Below are 26,425 nucleotides of genomic sequence, written 5' to 3'. Positions count from 1 at the left end.
AATTCTATAGTAAGTTAATTGATTCTATAGTTCTGTAATTAAATTAATTTATTAGCCAAGAATTGGTCAATATATTGGTCAAAAGTCTTCGGTGTTCTATATCTTCGATATATGCTTTGGCGACATCCTTGCATGATCAAGAGAAACCTCTCTTCAACTCTAGAGGTAAAGCAAGTCTCTCCTCGGATAACGATTTTGTTTTAACGTCTTTCTGGCCACAAACGCCAGATGGACGCTCATAGAAGAAGCGCGTGGTCGTGGTGGTGGCGGCCCAGGCCGTAGGCCGTGGAGTCGTGGAGCAGCGTCGCGGAGCGAGTTGAAACCGTCGGCGAACACATGTGCCAGTTCCCACTGACATTCTGACATTCGCCCCCCCAAGTTACGATGACAATATAGTTTCGCGACGGAAAACGGGGCGAATTCCATTCCTGCGCGCGAAAAGATGTACGACATATGCCATCCCAGCGTGAGTAACTGAGAAGAACGCGCCCGCGCGATCTTATAGATCTGAGAATGTCCGCATGCCTATGTATACGTAAACATTTAGTGTAATTATTTTGCGATCGTTCTCAATGTACGCTTGCAGTATTATCATCTGTGCAAACTCGGCTGTAATGACCCGATAAAAACGAGCACCGCTTTTTACGTCTACATCGAGATATGCGAAGGTATTGTATGTCCAATTTACGTGGATGATAAACACGGGCAATCTATTCTCCTGATGATTCTTTTCAGTGAAGCGATACTGGGACGTCAAGTACAAGTACAACGAAGAACTTGACGTCATCTATTTCGAGGTGAAGAAAAGGGAGCACTCTCGGTTGGAGATCTACGTGCCTTGGCCAACCAAGTATAACATCTGTCTTGAAAAGATTGAGGAGATGCAACAGTTACTGCAAAATGAACGGTAATACTGCGAGTTTGTCTCGCATCTCTTTCATATTCCCGCACCGTGGTTTTTATTGATTGAATGTACGAATAACGAACGAATCTTGTCCAACAGATTGACATTTGTATTTAAATCTGAAGATAGCAGCAGTGTTTTCTACACGGTAAGCGCTGGCCTCTCAAAGCCAGCGGCACCAGAAGCGAGCAAACGACAAAAGGAAAAAGCGGAAAAGATACTTAATTTGGAAAGTGAAATCCGGAGAAACACTCCAAACTTGTATGAATTAGCAAAGACTTTAGGTACTACTCGTGAGATTAACGATCAAAATTGTAATCCTGGCTTGAATATTACTACAGAATCTTCAAATATTGATTCCAGTTTGGATATATTATGATACTTTTCTTCTATTTAATATATAATTTTGATGTAATATATGTCTGCTGTTTGTATATTGGTATTTATGTTTTTTTCTTGCACGCCTTACATTTTATGTATCAAACCTAAGCTAAACTTGTAAAAAATTCTGACACATTGGAAGTAAACTTTTCAGTATATTGTAATTTTTGTTGTTAAGCACAGTAAAATAATTTTCGTTGCAATAAATAAGTAAAATAATTTTAGTTACAATAAATACGCGTTGATAGGAGAGAGTGCATTTAGAAGTGGGGAGAGATGTATATTTTTAATATTTATTTTTTAAAGTAATTCACATATAATGCGGATTTTGAGAATACCTCTAAGGATTGCGTAATTGTTTAAAGTGATATGTAATAAGCTGCCACTGCAAATATATATGAATTAAATAAATTAATTTTTAAAAATCTTCATCTCTAGCCATGTATTATTAGTAGACACTACAAAATACGAGGCACATAAATTTCCTTATTATAATAAAACTAATGATAAATATAGCGAACATTTTAACCAAACTTATATCTAGTAATTGCTATGTAATTATCTGTTATAAAAAATACATGTAACGAAATAATAATCTAATAAAAAAATCTTTATGAGAGAGTAGATCTATCTACAAAACACTATAAGATGTTTATATGTACATAAATTTTTTTAATTATCGCATTTTGGACCATGTATTCCACAAAACCATTAAATAATTTAATTTTTCTATGAAGAGCTGCGTGCAATATCAGTGGTAAAAGTAATTTGTTCACACACGATGCCATCTTATAATATGTATCAAGTTATACGTACGTTGTAAAACATAAAATACAAAACGGTATTATTTGACGTAAAAAATAATTTTTTTTTCATTCAAAATCGTTTATAAAGTTTTTAAATATTGTAGGCAGTTGAAAGTAGCATAAAAAGAATGATACTGTATAGCTTTTTTCTGCTATGTAAGATATAAAAATAATAAACACGTGTCAATGGAGATCTAGAAACTAGAATAATGTTGTATTTTGCGAAACGTAATGTTATTAATGAAACACTTAGGTCTCCCCCTCGCGCAAGATCTATTTCAAATTGCCATATTGCTTTACAAATTATTTCGTATGTATATATGCCATATTTTTCTTTGCCTGTTTTTATTACTAAATGTGTCATCATGTAAATTTTCATGAATTTTGTATTCTTTATTTCAAAGCCGTATAATACCATATAAAAAGACCAGATTTTAAAATTTATATACAATAGAATACAAGAATAGAAAACAGGCATATAAAAATTATCCGCATCTTTTAAATTATCTTCCACTGCTGTATATTATGTTCAAGATCCGAAAAAAATTTTAGAAACACCTAAAATATTTTTCTACCAGATCTGAACCATTCTGCGTGTATAAAAATTATATATAAAATAGATACCAAAATGGTTATATACATATCAATTTATAATTGCAGTAAGGCAACTAGATCTCGAGATACTCGAATCTATCACTAATGACACAGTTAATTTTTTATGATAATAATGTTCGATATTAAAGTTTCACAAGTAATTCTGGTCATTACATATTTACGCCCTGTTAAAAGGTCAATGCAAATAAAACTTGGTAGATCTCACTGATGTAATAAGATTTCAGCAATCAATATTTACAATCATCAAAACGATTTAACTGTAGTTTAATTGTTTTACAATGTGATTAATTGTTTTACAATTGTTTTACGAATTTGAAATAAAATTAAATGAACTGTATCATAATCAACTAACACAAATCTTACCAAGCTCTATTTGAAATATCCTTTCTCATTTGCACCGTCATAAAGTCCATAATTCAATCTTCAATTTCAATTCTAAGACGTAGTACATATAGAGATAAATGACAGGTCAAAAAGATTATATACAATATCGGATTATTTCGTTTCTTACTAATAGCCAGAAAATTGTCTAGTTCTATTGCATATTATATATCAAAAGTTGTTCGATTATCGTAGGCACCTTTTAAGAGATGGGTGAAGTGTACCATGGACTACATTTAGATTGTGTATGTGTGAGTTCTAAGAACAATCGAAATCCTATAAAGGATTAATTATTAAATACTAAAGTTACAATATATATAGGTAGTAGCATCCGTAAAGAAAGAAATGTTCCGCAATAATTAAGAAAAATTAATTTAAAAGCTTTTCATAAGTAAAATCTAACAGCTACTCCAATATTACACAGCTTTCAGATCATTCTCTGCAAAATTAAAACCGAATCTTAAAAAATGTATTCAAGTATGTTCGAAGTAAAACGTGAAACATGTCTTATGATAATATGTTGTAAAGTTAATTAAAATTGATCATACAATACTACACTAACAGCTATTGAACATAGAGAAATATCATTCATTATTATTCTCTCGACACATTTGGTTATATATTTATATATATGTTACGGGCAAAGTCCGCATAGTGTGCAGTGTCGGAATTGCCCGGGCAATGTCAGCATTGTACAACGCGACTAATAAACTACTTTGCCCAGTCGCATTGTTCAATGCTGACATTGCCCGGGCAATGCCGACACTGCACACTATGCGGACTTTGCTCGTAATACATACATGATATGAAGCACATGAACTAGTAAAAGTATCTTATAAACTAGAATATAAATGTACATAACTAAACGATGAAACATAATTGGGATACATATTAAACGAACCTAAAGGACTCTGATATATGATGTTAATGCGCTGCTTCTCACGTGATATCATAGGGCTCGTATGTCTAACATCATTATAATCTTGCAAAATTAGCTATACATAAATGGATTAAATTTCCAATTATCATAACAGACAATATGTGATTAGTTTAATTAAAGCGCTGAATGTTAATGTCAATATGATCATTATTGTTGCATATACATAGCGCCATTTCAAATTCAATTCTTTATCACATGAGCATGAGCAAGTATAGCTACATTTTGATTTACTTTATGCTTTCTTAATAAATGTTAATATTGTTTTCATTATTATGATTATCCTTTAAGTTCTATAAGGATATATAAAATCTTTGAGTAATTGCATGTGTTACTATACATAATAGCAGTACATAGATAACGAAATGTTGAAAATAATATATCTTCACGCAAAAGGATATCCATACATATTTAATACTAGCAACAGGACAGAAAGTGTTTGGAGATCACTTTTGCAAATATAATCTAAAAATATTCTCATTTATATGCGAAGAAAAAACTTCTTTGTCGAAAGATTCATAGATTTCATCGTTTTCTCTTCTGCTTGACAGGAATTGATCGGAACTCTTTAACTCTTCAAGAATATGAACTCATTTACAATATTACTTCATATCAAACCACAGATTGTAAATTCGTATGCACCAGTTATTTATTAAAAATGTGCAACTCATACATTTGCGGAAAACTTTTGAGATTCGATAAAAGAAGTTTCTGGAACAAAGTTCGCGCATGCAATTGTTGGTGAATATTATATTTTCTGAAAACTTTACTACATATTTTCACATAATCCCCCATAAATAACACCATGTAATTAGCGTTCTGTACGTTTTTAAACCATTCCAACTTACCACGAAGGCTACATAGAAGTGTAGTTTTTGAGGAAACAAGAAAGCTAGAAAAATTCTGACGCAATTGTAGCGTCTGAAGAACAACTGCCAAAGTTAAATCAAAAGGCTAACCTCAGAAAAGACAGATTTCTAAGGTGATAAAATTAACCACATAAGCTGCATTCAGACAAGACAGTTCTTCCCCAGAATAACGATCCAGGATCCAGTAACTGGAATGTCTATACAAGAAGTCAATCTTAACGGGCAATTTATACCATTAGAAAGACTGAAGTGAGTGGATTCACTTTCAGTAAATTTTTAATTAATATTGTCGCACTACAAAAAGCGTCTCCTAATTTTTATTCCACTGCCATGCTTTGGTTTAAAATTGTATCTTTAGAACTCAGGCAATCAATAACCAAAGAAAGAGAGAAATTTTATTGCTGGAAATTTTTTCCAAACCTCTGTCATGCAACTGAGAGTGCTAGGAATAACCCAACATGAGACAAGAAAGCATTTGTTTTCAACTTTTTTCCAATTCCCCCAATTCAGCTTATTGACGGATACTGTGGATCACACTTACCGTAGAGACTCACAACCTATACGAAGAGATACCTTATTTCGGGGTTTTTAGCGAAGCCGTTCGCCAGAGTGAGCAATCGAGCACCAAAATTATATTCAACCGCATTGAAAGCGCAATATCAACAAAATCTTTTAGGCTTCTTGGTAGTCATCGCAACAAAGCAAAGAAATTAGCATTCGAAAATGGCAGATATTTTCCTAGAATACCCAAATAATATAGAGTTTATATGGGTTTTTATCTATATCGACTCCAAATCGAAAACATTCAAAATGTTATCGATTAATTTCAAGATGATATCTGAGAGAGAGAATACCAATAATCCTAACTCATCTGATTATATTCGAGAAAGTAGAGATATTAGTCTCACTAACGAATAGATCTTGACCTGTGGAGCTGCATTCATGTACACCCCACAACTTTGGTTTAAAAATTTCTCTTGTAAATGTGCCTACTGTGATCATTAATATAGTATCTAAAATAAAAAATCTATACATGATGTATAATGACATATGATATATATTGCCCAGATAAACAAACGCGCGTGTAAATACCACAGCTGCGCGAATTCCATAGTATGAAGCAACTTTTTATCAATTATGCCGATATTTCCCCATCGAGAGATTTATCAATCATTATGGCTAGCACCAATCAGCCATGTAAGTAAAGTCCTTAAACAGACCCTGCTCTAGGTCGCTAAGAGGCCGAGGATCTTTTGGAGGCGTTAGTTGTGGCTTCTCTGATGTGAACTCTTCATCGAAATTACTTACATCTTCCACTGAATGCTAATAACAGAAAAACATTTCCATGTAAGAAAATATTAAGAAAGAAAAAAGATCCAATTTAATTCTAATTTCCAATTGATATTTAAAGTTTACTCATATTAACAAATGTAATCTCTTTCTCTCTTCTTTTTACATATTCAAAGTTGATGCATCAATAAATTAAAGTGATACTTACAATTACTGGTACAAAAGGTGGTTTCACGCGTCTTAAAAGTAAATCATCCCAAGCTATGTGTCTGAAAAATGCTTGTTTCTTAACATCTTCAGCGTCTCTTTCACTACTACCTAGTCTCCTATCTGGATTCTTTCTGAGTAACTGTTATAGAGAAAACACGTGGATAAGTTTTATGTTAGAGAAACAAAAAAAGTAGTAAAACAAGGATACTTACTCTTCTCATAATTGCAATTGCTTCCAAAGAAAGGAATCTCGGATATCGTACTTCGTCATTGACAATGGAATCAAACACTTCTTCTTCGTCATCACCCGGGAAAGGGGACTGAAACACATTACATTTTTACTTAATATTCAATATAAATATATTTTAAACAAAGCATATAATATTTTAAAGCATTAAAATTACCTCTCCAACCAGCATTTCAAATATTAAGACTCCAAGACCCCACCAATCTACAGCTCGCGTATAAGTAGTGTCTGTCAGCACTTCGGGCGCTAAGAACTCAGGAGTTCCGCAGAATGTGCCTGTTCGCTCGCCAAATCCCATACCTTCTTTACATAAACCAAAATCTGCGATTTTAACATAACCTTCCGTATCTAATAGCAGATTATCTAATTTCAAGTCTCTGTAAATAAAGTATATCATGAAATATATTAGATATATATATGTATATTGCTGGATTATACTTAGTGTATATATTACATACCTGTAAATAATACGATTTTCGTGCAAGTATTGTAATCCGAGAACCACACAAGCGGAATAGAACACAGCGCGTGGCTCCCCAAAAACATCAGCATGTATATGCATCATAAGATCACCGCCAGCTGCATATTCCATCACAAAACATACATGTGCCTAAAAAGAATTCATCTTTCTTATTCTCTCATATCTTACAAATTGTACCAAAAACACTAGAGAACTATTATCGGTACCTCAGTTTGAAAACACGCAAATAAGTTAACGAGGAAAGGATGGCGCGTCGTGTTTGCTACTTCGAATATTCTCTTCTCAGAAAGCAATGACTCCACTTCATCTCGAGCTATAATATCTCCCTTCTTCAAGGCCTTAATTGCAAAGTACTCTCCCGTGTTTCTATATTGCGACAGTATTACTTTGCCGAAATGTCCACGCCCGAGTACGGAGAGTAGTCTAAAGTTCTCCAGAGTCATACCAGTGAGCTGAGAATGCCTTCTTGACTCGTAGGCACTATCTCTATACTGAAGAGGTCTAACTGGCATTTCATATACAACCTGAAGGACAGAAAGGTTTAATTGAAACAACCAATTACGTACAAATGCATGTTTTAACGTATCATTATAAGTTAGTTAAATATATATGTTAAAAGTAATTACATAAAAATATAAGAATTATATGTTAGTTAAATAGAATTATATTGTAAAAATAAGACACTTTAAATGTGTCCTAGATCTTAGACAATAATAGGTTAACACAATAACAGGTTAACTGCAATATCTTAATTATTCAAATTTTCGTATGGTTATTAATTTTATGTCTAGGTAGCATATATCTTAATATAATTAGAAATACATGCAATGCATAGACGAAAGATTCGGAGAGAAAGTAGGGATTAATATAAGATAAATGTATAAGATAATATTTTATAAAGATAAAAATAAAATAGCCTATAATATAGCTTACAATAGCTTACAAGATAAAAGCATTACAAAGAATTACATGTTTCTTCAGTATTTGCATGCAACATACTAAAGCAAGCAAAGCAATGTTGTGTGTATGTGGAGGGTATGTACCTCATCCTCAGGAAACTCGACGACAGGTTGGGGCGAGGGTGTGCGTGGAGAGGGTGGTGCAATCAGCACAGGGCGGGGCTCTGTCACAAGGGGCCTCAAGTTTGCACCCTGAGGCCCGCCCTTTTCCTCGTTGTGCAGAAAATCAAACTCCCTTAATGCACTCTGCAACTACATTGCTACCTCTTTAGCTCTAATGTTTGATTGAAACTGTCGTAAATTTTATATTGCGCACCGATATTGAACACATGCATGGCTATATAACTAATATATAATTTGGATTTTGAAATATGTATTTATTCTATAATAATTCTATAACTTGTGATTTATCATTTATAATAGGGAGTTTGGATTTGTTGATTTTGAAAATTTGAAAGGACAGTGTAAATATATATATGTATATATTGTTTTCGATTGTGCAATCGATTGTGCAAGAAAATAAAATTGTATTTATCGTAAAATAATTTATATAATACAGCTACTAGAAAACAGGAAACCTGTATTTCCATTTAATAAAGAATTTGTGTGTAATGACTACGAGATATTCTCTTAAAGCAAGTGCAAATTAAACTAAACTACTTTTTTATAATTGCAGAAATACATAATATATCTGATAACATGCCGCATCAAGATATATATGTATATATACGTTCACTAGAATTATAACTTTATAAAAAATGTATCTAATTATCATATACATTTATTTTAAAAATTGTTCTATCCCATAACCAAGATTCCCAGCCTTGAGATTCTAATACATATTGCTATAATTTTCTTGAGTGATTAAAAGTAGGAATAATATCATAAAAATATAATGAGTATAGTAAATATTTGTAGCATAATGAAAACTTTCCACACATAATATCATATCATATACTTGTAACGATTACGTTACGATGTGTGACATTAGGCAGTTTTATCTTTACATCAAAAGCAAAGATTGACAAATACGTATAACACAATAAACAGCATTTATAACAAATAATATTGAGTATCTACACGTGAGCTCTTTCATTTAAAAAATAATGATGATATTAAAAAAATACGCATATATGAAGACTTTTACCTCTTGATCCAATTTGGGAGGTGGTGTAGGTGCAGGCGGAGAAGGTTTCTTTGTCACAATTGGTGGCGGTGGGGGAGGATGCTCCGGAGGACGTGGCAGAGTTGGACTACTATTACTTGATGTTGACATATTCAAAGGCCGTGCGCCACCCAATCCTCCTTTCTCCGGATCGGGCACTTCGCCGGGAGTTTCAGGCTTATCTTCTACTGAGGTATCAAACACAAGTTGCAACGGTTGTGGTCCTGCAAATCAAAATATATAAGATATCTTGGTAAGACTTTGCATTATACGCAGATGAGATTGAATCTTTACCTGACGGCGGACTCTCAGAGTTTCTGGAGGAATTGTGCAATGAAGGCGCCGAACGTTTAAGCAACCTACCCCAAGTCGCGACATTTATGTTCATTTGATTTGCTCTTGGGAAATTTTTCACTTGTTGCTTAAAGATCTTGCGTTGACGCTGTAATTTAGGCTTTCGCGAAATCATTGGATTTAAGAATTTTATTTCTGCGAATAAGAGGCCTTGCGGTTCCAATTGTAGAGCCATGCCGTGTCGAACGTCATCAATGAATTCTTCTAAACGTAAAAACTTGACCGCACAAAGAGATCGCCAATCTTTCCAATAAATGCCTATTTCAAGTTCTCTCGATTTATCAAGCTCAATAGAAAACCTAGAAATTTTTATTGGACACATGACATTATGAAGATAATTGAGTTGTATTAATTGATCAATTAGTATTAGCACTACCTTTGGTCCCAAGCTTGTTGGGAACATGGACGCCAACTAGTTTGTCCTACGGTTTGATTATCCAATTTTATAACTGCCATGATATCATCTGAAAATAAACGATTAATAAAAAATTAGATTAATAAAAGAATTAATAAAAGATTCAAAGATACAGATGTTACTCTCAAAATATCGAAAACTTACTGCTTGTTTCGTCTTTCACGCTATATGATTTGCTTGAGCTGCGCCCTGTGACACCTTTAACGAAGCTACGTAAATCAGGACTAGCAGGATGTTCCCTCCTCGTACGGCCAGGCACTTCTTCTGCTAAGTCTTGACAACCCATTAATCTTACCTAAACAAATTACGGCATATAATACAACAGAAATAATACTGTCGGTCACTTGGTTGCACAGTCTTCGACATACCTCTAATTGTCCTGTAACAGCGGCGCATCTCGATACTGAAGCTGGTACAGTGGCTTTACCTTCCAAAGGACCGCGAAACGGTTGTAATGATGTATACGTAACAGGAACTGGACTAGCCGACTGTACGCTAGCTAATTCTCTCTTTAACTGAGCTGCAGTACCGCTGTCGGGAGGTAGCTCTTGTCTTCTGAGCTCAAGGGACAATCTGAGTAAGTCCAATTTTCTACTGGATTCCGCGAGGCTTGCTTGAGCCTGTAGTAATTTATGATTACTGATTAATGATTTATGTAACAAAAGATATTGCGATTAAGAGATAAGAGGTTTTAATACTAATTTTACGTAAACAAGGGATTATACATATATGTAGACACACAAACAATATTCGACATAATATTTATTGACGATGCAATCAATATAATACATCTTTGTTAATTTTTATAAATGCTCAATTTTCAGCAGAATGTAGCAGCCCTCATAATAATTAATTTAGATAAAAAAGCTATACGTATATAGAATATATATGGAATACTTTAAGAAATATAAATTAAAGCACACAAATCACAATATACAAGTTTACATTATCCTCAATCGCCATGATTGCAGTGGAACGCAATTCTTTTACGCATACAATCTTACAACATAAATAAAGTGGAAAGCGTTTGTCGTCTTGTAAAAACTAAAAAAGAATTAATATGTTTAAAATCCTCAAAAGCTAATGAAATCAGGTGTCACTCTTTTCGCGATTTGAATGCTGGATGACGTTCAAGTTCGCTCAACGAAGAGGACCGTCCTCTCGCTCCGTCCTCGAAGTAGCTTCGACAATGCTCGCACGAACAAGTCGGATTTTTCGAGGGGCCTATGTGATGTCCAGGTTTTCGAAACGCATTGATTACTGCTCCAAATTTTGAGGCTTTTACGATATGATCAGTTTTTTCTCCATACGGTGTAGTGAAGGGAGACGTTACGCGGGAGGGTATGGTCGAAGGAAGGGGAGACGGGCTCTTCGATCCGAACGGACCGATACGATCGCGTAAAACATTCGTATATGGAACGTAATCTCTGCGTGTCGCAAACTGAGAACATTCCTCTTGAGCATTTCTATGCTCCGAGCTTAAATTAGTCGCGTTAAATTCCTCTATTTGACCCTTGCTCGTACGTCGGACGATCGAATCTCTTTTAACAAATCGTGATTTGTCATCGCCGGATACAAAACTCCAACCGACTGCTCCGCTCTCGTCGGAATCCTCGGCACTCTCCCCGGACGACCACGTTATCTCGTGTTTCTTGAAGTATTCTCTCATCTTTCTGTTCTGTAGCAGATGCTTCCGTTCAATTTGCGGCGATCGCCAGGTTTTGTTTCTTTCATTACCAGCTTTCGCCAAAATATCCATTTTCCGTATTCTATCACGATCCGTGACATTAGCATATTCAAAGCTGTCGCAAGGCGTTAAGCCAGATTTATTATTGATCAGAGACTCAATATCGGAAAATGTGTCCTTCGACGACGTCATGGTTGAATCATAATCGCATGGTGAAAGAGCCGTGCTGGATGACACCGCGGACCATGGAACGGAATCGAGGTCCCGTATCCCGCTGTATGAGCTGAATCGCGAGGGGTAAAGGGAACTCAAAACCTCGTCGCTGTCGTATCCCTTCGAGCTGGCCAACGAAGGCATCCTCATCGGCGCGTTTCTGAAACTCGCGCATCGTCGTTCGGCGCTACGCTTCAGAAATGCGTTTGCGTCTTGGAATCCTCGTGGCAAGTCGTCCGTCGCTTGAGTGTGAGTGACTTTGACGTTCTCGTTCTCGAAGACGGTCATGGGCGTGCTGCGTTCATCCTCGCTGATCGTATCTGTGCTGACGTCGTCATCGGATCCTGTACAGTACACGTCAATATGTACCGTCCGCGACTTGCGTTTACTGCTGTCTTCTTTTGCGGATGAGTCCGATTTCTCTGGATCAGCCGGAGGACCGGTACTGGTATTCTCAGTTGACGCCGGGGGCGATCTGATTTCCTGCTGGAAGAAGACGACCGTCGCGTTCATAGTGAATACTCTGTTGCATACGTTTACTACATATTGCAGAATCCATAATGATGACTCACCTCCTGTTTCTGCTCGCTACGTTGGTAAGCACCAGTGCCAGATTTCCTCCGAATTCTGCTGCTGTTCACAGTCGACGACGAGCGGACCGATTCAATGTCGGTGGTTTGCGATGCCGCGTCCTTGCTTATCGCGGTGGACCTGCTACTATTCGTAGTCTTTTCCGCGACGCGAGTACAAAAGTGCGTGGTGAAGGCACTCGACGCGCTTCCTTCCGCACAATCCTCGCAGACCTCCGGGACCGTGCTGAATTGATGGCGCGAAAAGATGTGTTGGTGCGAGGGTCGACGGTGCCACTGATCGACGGACGGGGTGATCTTCGAGAATTCGGCGGACGTGGCTTTCTCGGAATTCAGTTTATCCGCGCCCGCGGTGGAAAGCACGATTCTGCACGTGCTCTTACATCGACGATTGTACTCTTGGGACGAGAGTCGTGCAGGCAAAGTCGAATACGTATGCGATGAGAACTGTTCGCTGTTGTAGCCGGAATCGGAAACGTTCGCTCGGCCTCTGGACGAGATGGAGTCGTCATTGCCAGACGAGCCCGAACGAGGCAGAGTGTATGACCCGCTTGATGACTTCTGAGACGGTCTCTCGGGAGGTGTGGACGTGAAAAGTATATTGCCCCGTTGAAAGCCGAAGCCGCCGGCGGTACTACCCGACAGGAACGCATTGGACGTAGTCGGCGTCGGCGTCGACGTCGAGTTGGGCTCGCTCGTGTTCCAACGGCATATCATGCGGATGCCGCCCGCATCAGTAGTGGTGGTGGTACCCGGAGGCATTCGCACGGTCTCGGAGGTCACCGCGTCGCCGTGGCGAATCGTGACTTCGGCGCGCACGAGCCACGGTGGCACCTGGCTCGAGCTACCGTCGCCCGAATTATCCTGACGTCCGTACATCTCGCGCCTCTCTTCCCCCTCAACCTCCGCCGCGCCTTCATCCACCGCACGACATTATTGTTATCCAATCGGCTCTGCTGGCAGGAGAACACTTCCGAGCGATCTGTCCTCTCCTCCTCCGTACCGAAGCGACGATGATGCGGTTCTCTCGTCCCTATCCTTCTTCTGTTCATGGATTTGAAGTCTCTCTGTTCGAACGTACACAAAATGCCGGCGATTACGTGCAACACCCGCGATCGTTCATCTAATTCCTCATCCGATTCCGTAATGTTCCGTAATGTTGAAAAGTAATCTTATATAATAATGTCTATTTAAGAGTTGAGCCGCTCGTGCTTCACGATCTCGTCCGTGGCGCAGTTTTTCCCGGAAGGATGGTAATACTGCGGTATTGCATCGCCACTGATCTATTTTCGGGTTCCCGTGTGTTCGAGAACTATCCGAGTGCGTTTCTTTCCGCCTTAACGGCGCAAAATTTTAGCGCCGATACCTGAAGAAGATTCAACTTCGACGTGATACAGTGATCGTCGCTTTGCATTCCATTTCTGTACATAATCAATATTTTTCTTGTACGAACGTGAAACAGTTATAATGTGTGATTTCATCGTTGCATATTACACAATACTTCTGCGATTGTTGCAACCACCGCAGTTTTCATCTCTCGTAAGGCAATAAACTGAGCAATATAGCGAAATGTGTATAATTAGCACAATATAAATTTGGAGCAATGTACAGTCGCTCTAAGAATATAATTTGAAATAAGGCATTTTTCATACGCTCGACAGTCATCGATGCAATAATTGTGTGCAATAATAATGCACAGTCAGGCGAGATACATTATGATACAAAAATCGGTATCGAGTTGCTTGAAAAATTTCAATTACAGTTGTAGACTATTCAGTCTCGATAATCGCCGGTAGTCGAGAATATTCGAAACACGGATATCTTACGTGAGCGTGAAATTATTTAGCACAATCTAAAAGGCGGATCAATTATCTCTGAGTGACTCGCACACATCCAAGCATCCAAGAATCAAACAAAATTCAAACTTCCGCTAAGTAACGGATTGTTTATGGCTCGATCAGAAACGTTTGAGCGTCCAGTTAGTATACAAGTATCCTGACAGCTTAAATCGATTCTGAAGCAGACGTCAGTCTTCTTTGGAGCGCAGCGTTCGAGAAGAGAGCGACGGAGCAACTCCGAACGGGCTACGATCATTGGGCGGCTTCGTGTCAGTCTTCGGGTTCAAATCATAATTAACAGCCACGATTATCCGAATGCGTGGTCGATATCTTCTTGAATGTCCACTTGACGGACGTATACATTCCACGGGCGCCTCCTTCGCAGTCGGCCGGTGCACATGTCGTCGGTTTATCGCGGTGCTTACGATACTGGGTGATGCCAGTTCTCCTCGAGAGACGGTAACTAAGCGCGACCCGAAAAGGCGTCACGAGAAACGGCGGGGTAGCGCGGGTATTCGAAGAGCTATTTTGAGAGAGGCGCGTATACGCCGCCACCGACCCTCCGGGGTCCACGTCGACATGCATTACGCCGCCGACGTCGCCCGCGCGATCCGGCTGTCGACAAGAAGTCGTTTTCGTATCGGCGCAGCGGACGCCCTCGCCGAAATCACATTACCGTTCGCTCAGACTCCAACGCTAATTCGTGAGAACTGTTATAAATTGGCCGATTTACAGAAAACGCGTTCTTAATCAATCAACTTATAACAGCCCAACAATTTTATAGAAAACACGATCCGTTTAATTAAAAAAAATAAAAACTTTTGATTGGCAATAGGATATTCTTATATATTGCGTTTGCTAATTTAAAGGAAAAAAAATTCGTCTTGTTGCACTAGAAACGGAAATTGTCTGCGCATTTTATATTTTCACCGAGAAAGATGAAGTCGGACAATTTCCTCGTTATTATCATTTCGAAACAGTTCTGTCGGCGAAGTGACGTAAATAGCTTCCTTTAAAGCTACACATACAAAGTGCCTTTCGCAGATTGCGTGTCATGCGCAGACTTCCGTTTCTACGTTGACAGATAACGAATTAAAGAAGAAATGACCTACCTCGGTTAAGGCCTTCTTATCAGCGACTTTGGCACTTTGTAGAAGACGTATCACGTTCTTGGCACCTTCCACGACAGCTGCCTCTATTCGTAATCGATGCCGCAGCTCTTCCACCCTTTCCTCCAACGCGAGCTCCAAGCTAGGCTCGTACCTGTCTGTAAAAGCATTACATTTATTGTTCGCGTTACATTCAACAAAAATATCACACTCGCAACGCTAAACATTACATTACAGAGCTTTCATTTATCAACGGTGCATGATTATCTTCTTACGTAACGTATATCCACCCACGCTTTATAGCGAGAAAAAGTAAACCATTACACGCGTAACGAATATATCCTTCGACGAACAAAGCGCTTCCTTCCAAGAAACGCCATTTACTACAATAAAACACACTACGCAACATTGTACTTTTATACTGAATACTCGGCAGAAATTCCTGGGTGAGATACGAATGTATACCGTGTTCTGAAACGGTTTCATTACCGCAGTAAATGTCAGCTCACTGTCTTCATTCCGTAAACTTCAACGTTAACAATGAAATGTATACAGCTTAACTGTGATTGTTCAAACAATTACAACGATAAACCTGACGATACGCATGTATGTTCGACAGAATTTAGCGGAACTTTCTGATAGCGTGTATCAATATTTAAATAAGCGCAGCGTGTTAGCCAGAGATCCTTAATCTGCGCGTGTAATATCGCAAATTTATGCTAGTACAACTCTTTAAGTTTGTTACAATCAATATACGAGAATCGATTATTTTACTTATAGAAAAATATTTTGGAATATTCTTTCAATTATTTTCTTTCTCTGTAGTTCGGTTTGTATACACAAATTGTTATTAATAACAACCGACATGTATACCTTTGTTGCTAGCTGTTTCGCCGTTCGGTGGTGGCGCATCGCCTCGTTGTTGCTGCTGCCGTGCCTGGCGCACCTTCATAATCCGCATACGTAGGAACTCGATTTTGGCGCGGGAATCATCTAGCATTTGTTGAGCCTCCTGTAGCAGTTTTTTGTCGCGATGGCCACTCGTTAAACTCTGTATCATGTTTTCAGCACCCTGCTTGACCTATTGTGATATAAAACGAATGAGATGACGTTTTACATGTATTATTTTATTAAAATTCTACTATACACTATTGAAAGTTCTCTCCTCGATTTGACGCATCCAGTGTATGTAAAAAAAAAAAACCAACCATTTTATCAAAAAGCGAAAGGAGGAGGAGGAAGGTATAATTGCAGACAATTAACGCTTCTGCTGCATTAACAAGTAATAACTGCAAGGAGTCCAGGCGCGTTAGTCTAATTACTTCAAATCCCCGCGTGATGTAACGAGAGATTATTTTTAGTAGGAGAAAAACTGCGAGCGACTCACTGCGCTGACTCACGCGAGGCTGATACAAGAAAAGTGAAAGAGAACTACCGAAGTTCTGCGTAATCACTCGGAAAACGTTGTACATGACTCTGCGAGAATTTATATTCTGAATCTACATTATCAAGTACCGGGATATATAATTATTACTGAAGAGGACATTCGTTATCGATATTCTCCGATATCGCGACAACTGTTGCTAAAAATGATAGCGTGACAATTCGATATCACGTGAATGTCATCCGTGTTCGCGGATATCGCGATTGTCTGCTTGTTATTTTGAAATGTGTGTAATTCAATAGTCTCTTTAACAGGCGGATTCTACCTTCAGTTCGATATTGAGCTGCTTCTCCAAGGACAGAAGCCGAAGATCCGTGAATAGACCTTCCTGACTCGGCGACGAAGGCCCCATCGGTGATAGAGGCGTGTCTGAAACAAAAATAGAAACGTTCACGAAATGAAAGAATCCGATATGACTTAATAATGTATCGGCGATACCGATATTAAACGGTAAACGAGATATCTCTCGATGAAACGGAGCACTCTATGACGCGAGAACGTATCAAGTGCGTCATTAAAAGAATATATATGTTTACTAGACGTTCCATGCGCGATTCGGACACGCTTTCTTTAGCCCGCGGGTATCTCTCTTCGTGTTCGGATTTTCCACGTTAGCCTAAGCAATCGCCGTCTTACACGTGATGTTTTTTTTTTCCACGTCTGGCAATCTCCATTTGATTTGACAAGCGAGAGATCGTACGGCGCGCTTGTAGATCCTACTTTCCATCACCTAGTGCTGACACGCTGAAAACGCCCTGACTCCCACGTATTCAAGCCAAGTATATGGGGGAGTGTGGAAAAAAAAGTGATGTCCCGCTTTGTTTCAGGAACGCGCCGTTATGAATTTCCCATCGCTTCCTTTTCACCGCGTTTATTCTGCCTGTCTATCATCATAAACGTCTTTCGAGATACAACGGGGATTATCCGACAATTGCGTCAGATGCTTTCTCGCAAAGCCAGCGCGCGCTGCGGAATCGCTACACGTATACGCGAATAGACTCGCGACCACAATTTATACTAATAATACAATAATGCATACACAATGTAGTAATATTACGATGCGTACGAATAAAATACCCGCGTACATGTAATTCGTACCGGAACGGTGTGGGAAACGCAAGTCATAATTACAAGCGTTATTTCCGTGCCCGCCGGAACTTCCAACTCCAACAATTACATTAATCAATGTACCTTACGTAATCATATCGCGTTATCCTTTATTATTTCGTATATTTCATATATATTTTAACGGCGCGGACGCGGTCTGACGTCTCCCTAATAGCGAATCTCCTCAAGGATATATATTAATAATTGCTTGCGTAATGCAAACCGCTCGAACACGTATAAATGCATCCTCTTGCGATGTGAATTAATGGGCCTTTAGTAAATACGTTTTTAAAAAAGTCAATTCTACGGACGGTTTATTTTACTCTAATATACATCGTTATTTCAAAGCCAACCATGCGATTTTCGAGGAGATTTACGTCGGTCCGTTGTTCGACCGCACACTGTTGCATCGTGCATGACTGGCGCACGAATTTAGCTCGTTAATGCTGCGATGTGGGGCACCCTTTCCTCCATCGAAATATGCCTATTACACAGTAAAAAATTTAATGTTAATGAAAGTCCACTCTAAATTTTGTGTTAAAATAACTCATTTATCGTGTTACTTGTTGACATTTAGAAATGTTATATCGACATTTTTTACAATGTATGTTTACAATAATGTAAAAATAACTTGTAAAAAATGTTGATATAAAATTTCTAAATGTCAACAAGTAACGCGATGAGTGAGTTATTTTAACACAAAATTTAGAGTGGACTTTCATTGACATTTGGTACACAAAATTTTTTACTGTGTATGCACCCGTGCCCGGGCGCACGGGAAGTTACCGTAAACACGTGCACGGTTCCACGGTTCCGCGATTTCCCTGTGCGCGCGTACGCACGCACGCACATCGCGATAAACGACGCGTAGTGCCCGTTCAACGCAAATGGGCGAACGCGGACGGACACGCTCACACACCGTCTATGCACACGAGTACGTTCGACGTGTCCGAATAAGGCGATGCGAGGGAGCGAGCAGATGCGCGATTTTTCACGCGATACCTCAAATATGCTGTACCACCGAAAATGTATGCTAATCGTCGGCTTAGACCTCAGGATATGCGTAAATGTCTAAAGAGTCTAAACGGTCGGCGAAAGCGTTAAGCATCTGTGATAATTTGCAATATTATTTATGCTCTTTCAGCATGGAAGGATCGCAAATATTCCGGGAAGTTGTGCAAATATGTTAAATTAGACAAAACTGAAATCGGTTGTACGGGAGAACATTGTTTTCCGATATTATTTCGACACGTTTTACATTTAATAGCAGACATTTTTTTCACAGCTAGGGTACATTTGTCAGGAAAGAATCCAATAGGCAGAGATTTAATTCTATGGCTAAAGAATTTAATTAATTCTTTGCATAAGGTAGATCTTATCGATTCCCGGCGACTTCATCGACCTCTCGGACAATCGCGGGGACGGCTATTATTCCCGGGGATCGCGCACAGGCAGAGATATAACGGAGAGCCAAGTCCGCGCGAATGCAAACACGTACCAGCCGTTTCACAATACGGCGAAAACGACGGCGGAGACGGAGGCGGCATAAAAGAGTTTGCGGGGACAATGCGGCATCGAGAGCTCCGCGAAACCGTGTCATTAGCGCAGCTCGGCCGAACACGTGCCCCATTATATTCCGCGCTTCTGCTCTTGCCCGCCGCCGCACGGGGAGACCCGGCTGACAAAGGCTTTCCTTGTTTTTGATACCGCCAACTGCACCCATCCACCCACCCTTCCTGAGCGCCCTTCCGCTTGTCCTCGTTTCTCGTTCCTCTCTCGAATCCTCGCCTTTTTCCCCCCTTTTTCGGTATCCTTTCGCCGAGAAACAGACCGAGAGGTTACGCGAGCATTTGAGAGAAAAAAAAGATAGAGGAAAAAATGGAAGGGTGGTTGCGCAGAGCGTGCAAAGTGGCTGCAGCTATTCGCAGCCACTCTCGCCGGTTCAATGAACTCGTCGGGCGGGCGCGGCGCACGCAACCCTTTCGGTAGGGAGAGTGCGTGTGCTCTGGAAGAGAGGATAATTGCTCTCTGCCTTTTGCTCGCAGCGAAAGGAGAAAAGGACAGCGCAGCGACCACGCGAGGTGGTTATGCAAAACGTATCGAGGCGATATGCAACCAGATGCTCTGCCGGTCTTGTGCGCGTAGATGTGAAAAGACATTTAATATTCCACGAATCTCAAAAAATATGTTAAAAAGCATTTTAAAATTCTCAATTTTTTTTAGGCCTTAATATGGAAAGCCGCAGACCAAAAATTCGGGTAATAATCTCTCGAGAAGAATAGACAGAAATTACACACGGTAATTCCTCGGTGGCTGTACACGCAACCGCGATATGCATTAATGCCATCGCGCGATGCGTGCCGGTTTTGTCGTATCTCCATTCCATTCATAACTCTGCTCGCGTCGAAGCTGTTCCATCTACACGAGCGTGAGTTAGCGATACGTTCATAAAGCATGAACGCATCGCGGAGGGAGAGAGCTCTTGTGCAGTTCGTTAATGCATGTAAGAAGCGATTGTTCGTGTGCGATGGTTGTCGGCAACATCCTTATTACGGCATTGATTAAAATAATTACCGTAACTTTGCAAGAGGCGAGAGTGCGAAGCGCTTTATTTATACATCTAAGCCAGCATCGACATCGAGAGTCGCATACATATGCGAACTTCTAGCATCTCGTCATAACAAACGCTTGCGTCAAGTGGACGCAACACGATCTCTGTGAAGTTTTTCCATGGCTAAAATATTTTTCTCGGATATCTGACAGTCTTCTCAAGAGTTCCAGATAACGTCTCGAGAGCTTTATTAAAGAGCATCACGACTCTAACTCGCAATCTCAATTGAAAAGAATTATTACCAATTTCTGTCTAATAAAACTGCAATATTTACTCCGTATCTTCGGATTTTTATTTTTTACACTTAATTCATCAGAGCTTCTCGAGAACGTATATCGCAAACTCTAGAATTTCTTGGGGAGATCAGATTTCTATTGAAATTGTGAAAAGAGGATCTTTTCGAAGATCATAAGATGACATATTGTCCCTCAAGATTTAAGTTACAATAATTACGATATTCATAGAAAATTGATGAATATTTTTCTCTTCTTTTTTTTAAATAACGATCGAGTCGAAGACATCCTCGATAATAATCATATTTCAAGATAGTACACAATGCAGGCAGAATGTAAGATTTAACACCTTGTAATGTCTTAAAAAAAAAAATACTCCGATGGCTAGGTAACCTTTGGTGCAGGCAGTGCAGTTTTTTATCGTGTATCAGGCAAACTTTGCCATAAACACGCCCGAGGCGCTGATTAGCATAAACGGCAAAAGCGTACCGAGAAATTAGCATACGCCTCGAAAAACCTACGACGAGTAACCCCGGGCGCTCGGCAAAGTAGCAGTTAAGTTATTAGTATAGAGCCACCGGTTGGTTGCGCCGATCGAGAAAATCGCGGGACCGGTCCGATAGAAAGTGCAGCGTTAAAAAAGCAATAATGTAGCGGCAGTTATGCCAGCGAAAATCACTTAAAATCGAGTAACACGACGCGACGCCGGCCACAACGACTGCACACGCAGCCGCGACGCACAATTTCCCGAGAGACTGTACGAAGATGAATTAGATAATTATTTGCGAGAACAAGACTACGACTCGTCGCGAGCGCTTCATACCCTTGACATGGGCTACCGGAACCTATCGATTATCCGCAATCATTGAATGATCGTAGGCGTCAATTGCCATCCATGGTGAACGTATCGCACGCGAGCACGGTGAGGAGAGTCGGGTGTTACTTGCGTTAGACAGCACTGATACATTATATATGACGGATAGGACGAGTTACAAGACATTTGTATTGCATGAGGCTTATCGATCTAATCTGTTCGCCCATAATCTCGAGCACCAGTTTTCCCGCAGTAGATATATCGCCAGATTTGTAGCGATAACGTCTCTCGGAATCACGTATCACGTGGATCAGAGAAAATGAAATTCTGAGATGTTTTTAGATTTTAATTTTTAGATTTTAGATCTTAATGATGATATCGCGACTTCCAATACACCTCTGATACGAAATAATTAAATATAACATATCGCAGGCGGACATCTTCGCACGTCGACGAGAACAAATATTAAGATCGTAAACGCGATGTCTGCATATGTAATAAAGATCGCGAAAGGTGTACTGAGAGAGTCGTTCGGCGAAAAGGGAACACCCGCCTCTCCGATCAATTAAGAAGTTTTACGAGCGCTGATGAGGTCTGATAACGAACCCGATACATTCGCCGCTCCAGTTATACGGAAGCGCAATGCGCTATACTGCTGTGCAATACGGTATTACGTACGTCCGGAGGGGCAGGTTTTATGTTACGGAACTATATTGGGTCTGCTATATTAATATAGCTACTTAAGTATTATGTACTTAAGTTACATACGAAACGTCCGATTTTAACGGTACAAGTGTACTTTGTGTGTGTAATATTCTTATAAATTAAACATGTTCCCAGCAATTCTTGCGTTATCGTTACGTCACCGATGAATAACTCAGGAATACGATTTCTCGGGAGCCACAAATATTTCAGTCGCGAACATAAAAATTCTAACATTGCACGATGATATGTCTTGCGGCATGCGGTATTTCCGGCGCTTATTCGAACCGGCAACCTGAGTGACTTATTTAGTTACGAACCCAATGCGCGCGGCCACTTAAAATTTATTAACTCGTAAATGCCTGGCCCCTATACCGTTACTGTGTTACGAACGTTGCACGTTCGATAAAATGCACTTCATAAATTCATGCATGGTATCCTGCGGTCAATAAGCTTTATAATTAACTCGGCTCATAAAATCTAGCGGAATTTTCGCGACCGAACAGCGCCAGGCGTATCGTGATTCATCGGGGATTTCCCCACCGGGAAGATAACTGATAATTAAAGCGAACTATACCAATTGCTAGCGCGATTGTAGAACACACGTTTACGTTTTTATAATATATACTTTCATTTCTTAGCGATTCGCCAATCCGCTGCAGTTTTTACAATAGACTTTTAAGTATAAGCTTACGAGTAAAGATGAAATAATCCCCGTCTTGATCATTTCTTCGCGGAATTTCGCAGAGTTTTATGCCTCTGGCGCGCGTGGACGCGATTTTTCGGCTGTCATGGGATCTTAAATCAGGCCCGGAGGAAAGGCCCGGACAGGTAATCCACAAAGATCGGGCCCGGCCGACCGGCTGGCCGGTCAGGCAGGCAGACGGACGAAGGAAGGAGAATCGGAGAAGAGGGCTTCCCCCGAGAGCGCCGACGATGGAATGCGAAAGCGTGGGTTCGGTTTGGCCGTAACGCGATCTCGATATACAGAGAGGAGCAGCACGAGGTGGTCGGGTGGCCGGGAGAGCTTCGGGGCCTATGTACGCACGCGTAACGGTACCCCGCGCGATCGCTCGATCCCGATCGCCTCTCTTCGTAATGCGCTCTCGATCGTCTCGCGTCGTACACGCGTCTGCGTATGTGTGTACGTTTGTACAGGAAGGTTTTCGCCATTGCACGCAGCAGGAGAGCGCGTGTCTCGGCAGAGCTGGAAAGTGAACGAACATTGTCGTCGTCGTCGTCGTCGTCTGCCTCGCACCGCTCGCCATCCTCGCGAGATACCGAGAAGGAGAGAAGAGCGTGAACTTTCTCCTCGATCTCGAAACTGTACCGCCAAGCGCTGAATCGATTGGATCAGTCATTTTTTTTTAGTAAACTTGAGAATCATTATCTATCGTAGACAGGGATGCGATCCAGGGAAAAAGACTTTACTTCTTGACGAATTTGGATGATCTTTTCTTCATCAGTTTCTCAGAGTTATTGGGGTCTTTAATATCTATAATAATGACTTGAGAAAAACACTCTCAATGCAGAAATTTCGGGATCGCACACTGAATGGCGCGTCCCCCATCGTACTAAGGGAAACTGAATGGAGCACCCCCGAGGCAGGTTGCTAGAAACCAAGTATGATGATGACTGACTTAACTGGAATGGATAGAGAGCGTCTCGGGGTCCAAGGTATAAATAGCCGCTATACCACTTACCGTCAATTCAGAGCGAGTGCAAGACTGTAGTTCCTCTGTACAACGTATCACGCAGCGCATAACGAAGTGGCCACTCGTAATACAACGAAAAAATGCTCTTCAAGAATCAAACGATGTTTTGCCCGGGTGTAACGTACTAGAGTAGCCTATTAATTGCGTTATATGATCATCTCGATGATCGTATAACTCCGCTATACTAATTACGGACTCAACGTCACATACGAACGAACAATTTTTCTCCTTCGAATCAATTCCTCCGTCTGAAAACATGCAGGTGATGTTTATATCTCGAGCATTCAACCAAATGCAACAGCGCAAAAGAAAACAATGCGACTATTGAATTTCAGTTATCAATTTAGGCAGACTCGCGGAATGTGAAACGCGATACTGTCAATACCGAGAGAAGACAACGATCTCTGATTACAAAAAATTCTGTTAATCGTTCCTAATTGTTCTGCGGAATGAACAGAGAGAGATTTTGAGCCGAGGCAGAGTAGCTTTGAGACACAGAGACGTGAAAGCGATAACCGTCGTCTCTTTGTCGTCTCGTCAAAACTGCAGTAACCCGTGGAATTGAATGCCGTTTTAAGCATCGCATAGGAGGATACATAGGAGCTAGATCGAATCGTACACGACACGAAGGTGTGCAGCTAGCGCATAAACCCAATATCACGGAAGAACGACAGTGTTAACGGCACCAATAGCACCATTATTTTGGAATGTATTGTCTTCCATCGCTAGTCAATCGATCAGCAGTGAACAGAATAAATATACCCCTCGCTGCATTTATCTCATCGATCGCGCTTTTTTAACTTGGATATTTAGATTCAATATTGACACGTCTTTCGCTATATTTATCCAATTGAGCGTTTAGATACATATCTAATGCACAGTGATATGTATATTGACCGATGAGTCAGAAACGTCACTGCGTTAAAGAGATACGCTCGATTTGTCAGCGCTAATGGCGACGTAAGGCTAGCAGCCTAGCCTGATATGCTCTCAGACGAGCTTTATAAACCCGAAGACGTCGTCTCGACGCTTCGTTAACGGGTGGAGTTATTAAGTGCCCCCTCGTTAACGACACGGAACAATCGTTAACGCGGTAGGGAGCTGACATACCGGAACATTAACTATTATCGCAATGCATCGATACGTAAAACCAATGAATAAGCGGGGCAATAATCGCCGCGTGCAAATAAACGTGAAATTATCGTAAAATTTAACGGGAGTACTTTCGTGAAACTTGGTGGTGAAAAAGCCTCGCTCGAGTAATCGGCTCGATGGTTATCAGGCACTCCGATTATTAATATCCCGCGCGCTTTAATTGCTTGTAATCGTCTATCTTCTACGATGACTCATGTAATAATGCTTGTTAAACCATCGCGCGACGGATGTTAGATGTAAGAAACGCCGATTTCTCTTTGCTTATATTAACCTGTTTTCCACGAGTGTCCCGATATCGAGGATCTTTAGTGCTTGTACCGATATTGCGTCTGACGCGCGACGCGCTCGTTACATAAAACCCGTTTAGGAGCGCGTAGCGGACCGCTTTATTCTCGCTCGGTCAATGCTACGCGGAGAATATCATAAGGCGAACACGAAGATGGTATCGCATAGCGGCCGCGTGCGGCTTCGCTTTACCAACCTTGACCATTGGAGTGATTCTGCTGCGGCGATTGAGGTTGGCCCTGCGTCAGTATAATTTGACTCTCGAGCTGCTGGAGCTCCGCCTGGAGCTCGTTTAGCTTGCTGTTCGCCTTCTTCACAATCGTCGCGACATCCGAGAGCGACTTGCGATCGGTCGCGACCTCCCTCAACTTCTCCGCACCGGCCTTTATCTTCAGCTCCTGCGAACGAAAAAGCGGCAAAATTAATAATTGTACATCGGAACAATTATCGCAATCGCGCTCTCATTTCAATCGAAAACTAGCGTCCTGTACCGCCAGGAATTTAACTGCATACATTTAATCGCTCAATCGTGCCGCTCCCCCGTACGGCAAATGAGACGTAAAATCACACACGTGCCCAATGATACTCTTTGATATTCTATTATCGAACATTAATGCATAGTGGCCGCGAATTTTCGCAATGAGTCATTCGACGTATTTTTATTTTCTGATCTAGGGCACTAGTTGGTATGTGAAGAACGATTGGTCCAACAACATACATCACGTCAAACATTAAATAAAAAACAATCGTTAAAAAAAGATGCTTATTGAATGAAGAATTAAGGAATGGTTCATTTAAAATAAACGGTCTTGGCTTCCGAGACGATATGCATGCATCCATTCTGCGGCGCAGTTGACTCACAGCTTGCAGCGAATGCTCCGGTAACAAGCGTTTATGAAAATGTGCCG

At 40.4% G+C, this 26,425-nt stretch overlaps 3 protein-coding genes across 7 annotated transcripts in view; 1 reads left to right on the top strand and 2 right to left on the bottom strand.

The window, feature by feature from the left end:
- The first annotated feature begins 264 nt into the window (after window positions 1–264).
- Window positions 265–1,338, top strand: LOC112455198 (tRNA-splicing endonuclease subunit Sen15-like). 2 transcript variants are annotated; one of them, XM_025016983.1, is made up of 4 exons: window positions 265–466; window positions 587–668; window positions 736–907; window positions 1,004–1,338. In XM_025016983.1, the coding sequence occupies exons 1-4, from the start codon at window positions 443–445 to the stop codon at window positions 1,281–1,283; spliced, it is 558 nt and encodes a 185-aa protein (XP_024872751.1). In that variant the 5' UTR covers window positions 265–442; the 3' UTR covers window positions 1,284–1,338. The 2 variants fall into 2 exon arrangements, with proteins under 2 accessions (XP_024872751.1, XP_024872752.1); XM_025016984.1 differs by lacking the exon at window positions 587–668.
- Window positions 1,339–1,564: 226 nt separating this feature from the next.
- The window catches only part of LOC112455196 (serine/threonine-protein kinase N), a 30,744-nt gene continuing 5,883 nt past the window's right edge, over window positions 1,565–26,425 (bottom strand). For 2 of the 3 annotated variants that reach the window (XM_025016979.1, XM_025016977.1), the window contains exons 3-18: window positions 25,714–25,915; window positions 17,161–17,264; window positions 16,325–16,532; window positions 15,455–15,609; window positions 10,383–10,634; window positions 10,159–10,309; window positions 9,976–10,063; window positions 9,540–9,898; window positions 9,228–9,469; window positions 8,165–8,332; window positions 7,328–7,645; window positions 7,099–7,250; window positions 6,798–7,017; window positions 6,606–6,713; window positions 6,392–6,532; window positions 1,565–6,216 (exon numbers count right to left, since the gene is read on the bottom strand). In XM_025016979.1, coding sequence (XP_024872747.1) covers window positions 6,073–6,216; window positions 6,392–6,532; window positions 6,606–6,713; window positions 6,798–7,017; window positions 7,099–7,250; window positions 7,328–7,645; window positions 8,165–8,332; window positions 9,228–9,469; window positions 9,540–9,898; window positions 9,976–10,063; window positions 10,159–10,309; window positions 10,383–10,634; window positions 15,455–15,609; window positions 16,325–16,532; window positions 17,161–17,264; window positions 25,714–25,915 — 3,012 coding nt within the window. In that variant the 3' untranslated portion in view covers window positions 1,565–6,072. The remainder of the gene's footprint in view (window positions 6,217–6,391; window positions 6,533–6,605; window positions 6,714–6,797; window positions 7,018–7,098; window positions 7,251–7,327; window positions 7,646–8,164; window positions 8,333–9,227; window positions 9,470–9,539; window positions 9,899–9,975; window positions 10,064–10,158; window positions 10,310–10,382; window positions 10,635–15,454; window positions 15,610–16,324; window positions 16,533–17,160; window positions 17,265–25,713; window positions 25,916–26,425) is intronic. The other variant, XM_025016980.1, reaches the window with a different exon arrangement.
- Window positions 10,733–13,646, bottom strand: LOC112455197. 2 transcript variants are annotated; one of them, XM_025016982.1, is made up of 2 exons: window positions 12,487–13,646; window positions 10,733–12,397 (listed from the first exon to the last, which is right to left on the bottom strand). In XM_025016982.1, exons 1-2 carry the CDS (start codon window positions 13,381–13,383, stop codon window positions 11,111–11,113), a joined length of 2,184 nt encoding a protein of 727 aa, XP_024872750.1. In that variant the 5' UTR covers window positions 13,384–13,646; the 3' UTR covers window positions 10,733–11,110. The 2 variants fall into 2 exon arrangements, with proteins under 2 accessions (XP_024872750.1, XP_024872749.1); XM_025016981.1 differs by having other exon boundaries at window positions 10,734–12,400.

The sequence above is a fragment of the Temnothorax curvispinosus genome, unplaced genomic scaffold, assembly GCF_003070985.1.
Source record: "Temnothorax curvispinosus isolate PA1 unplaced genomic scaffold, ASM307098v1 QBEX01005876.1, whole genome shotgun sequence".
In the NCBI taxonomy this organism is placed as follows: Eukaryota; Metazoa; Arthropoda; class Insecta; order Hymenoptera; family Formicidae; genus Temnothorax; species Temnothorax curvispinosus.
This window is presented reverse-complemented; position numbering and strand designations above follow the sequence as displayed.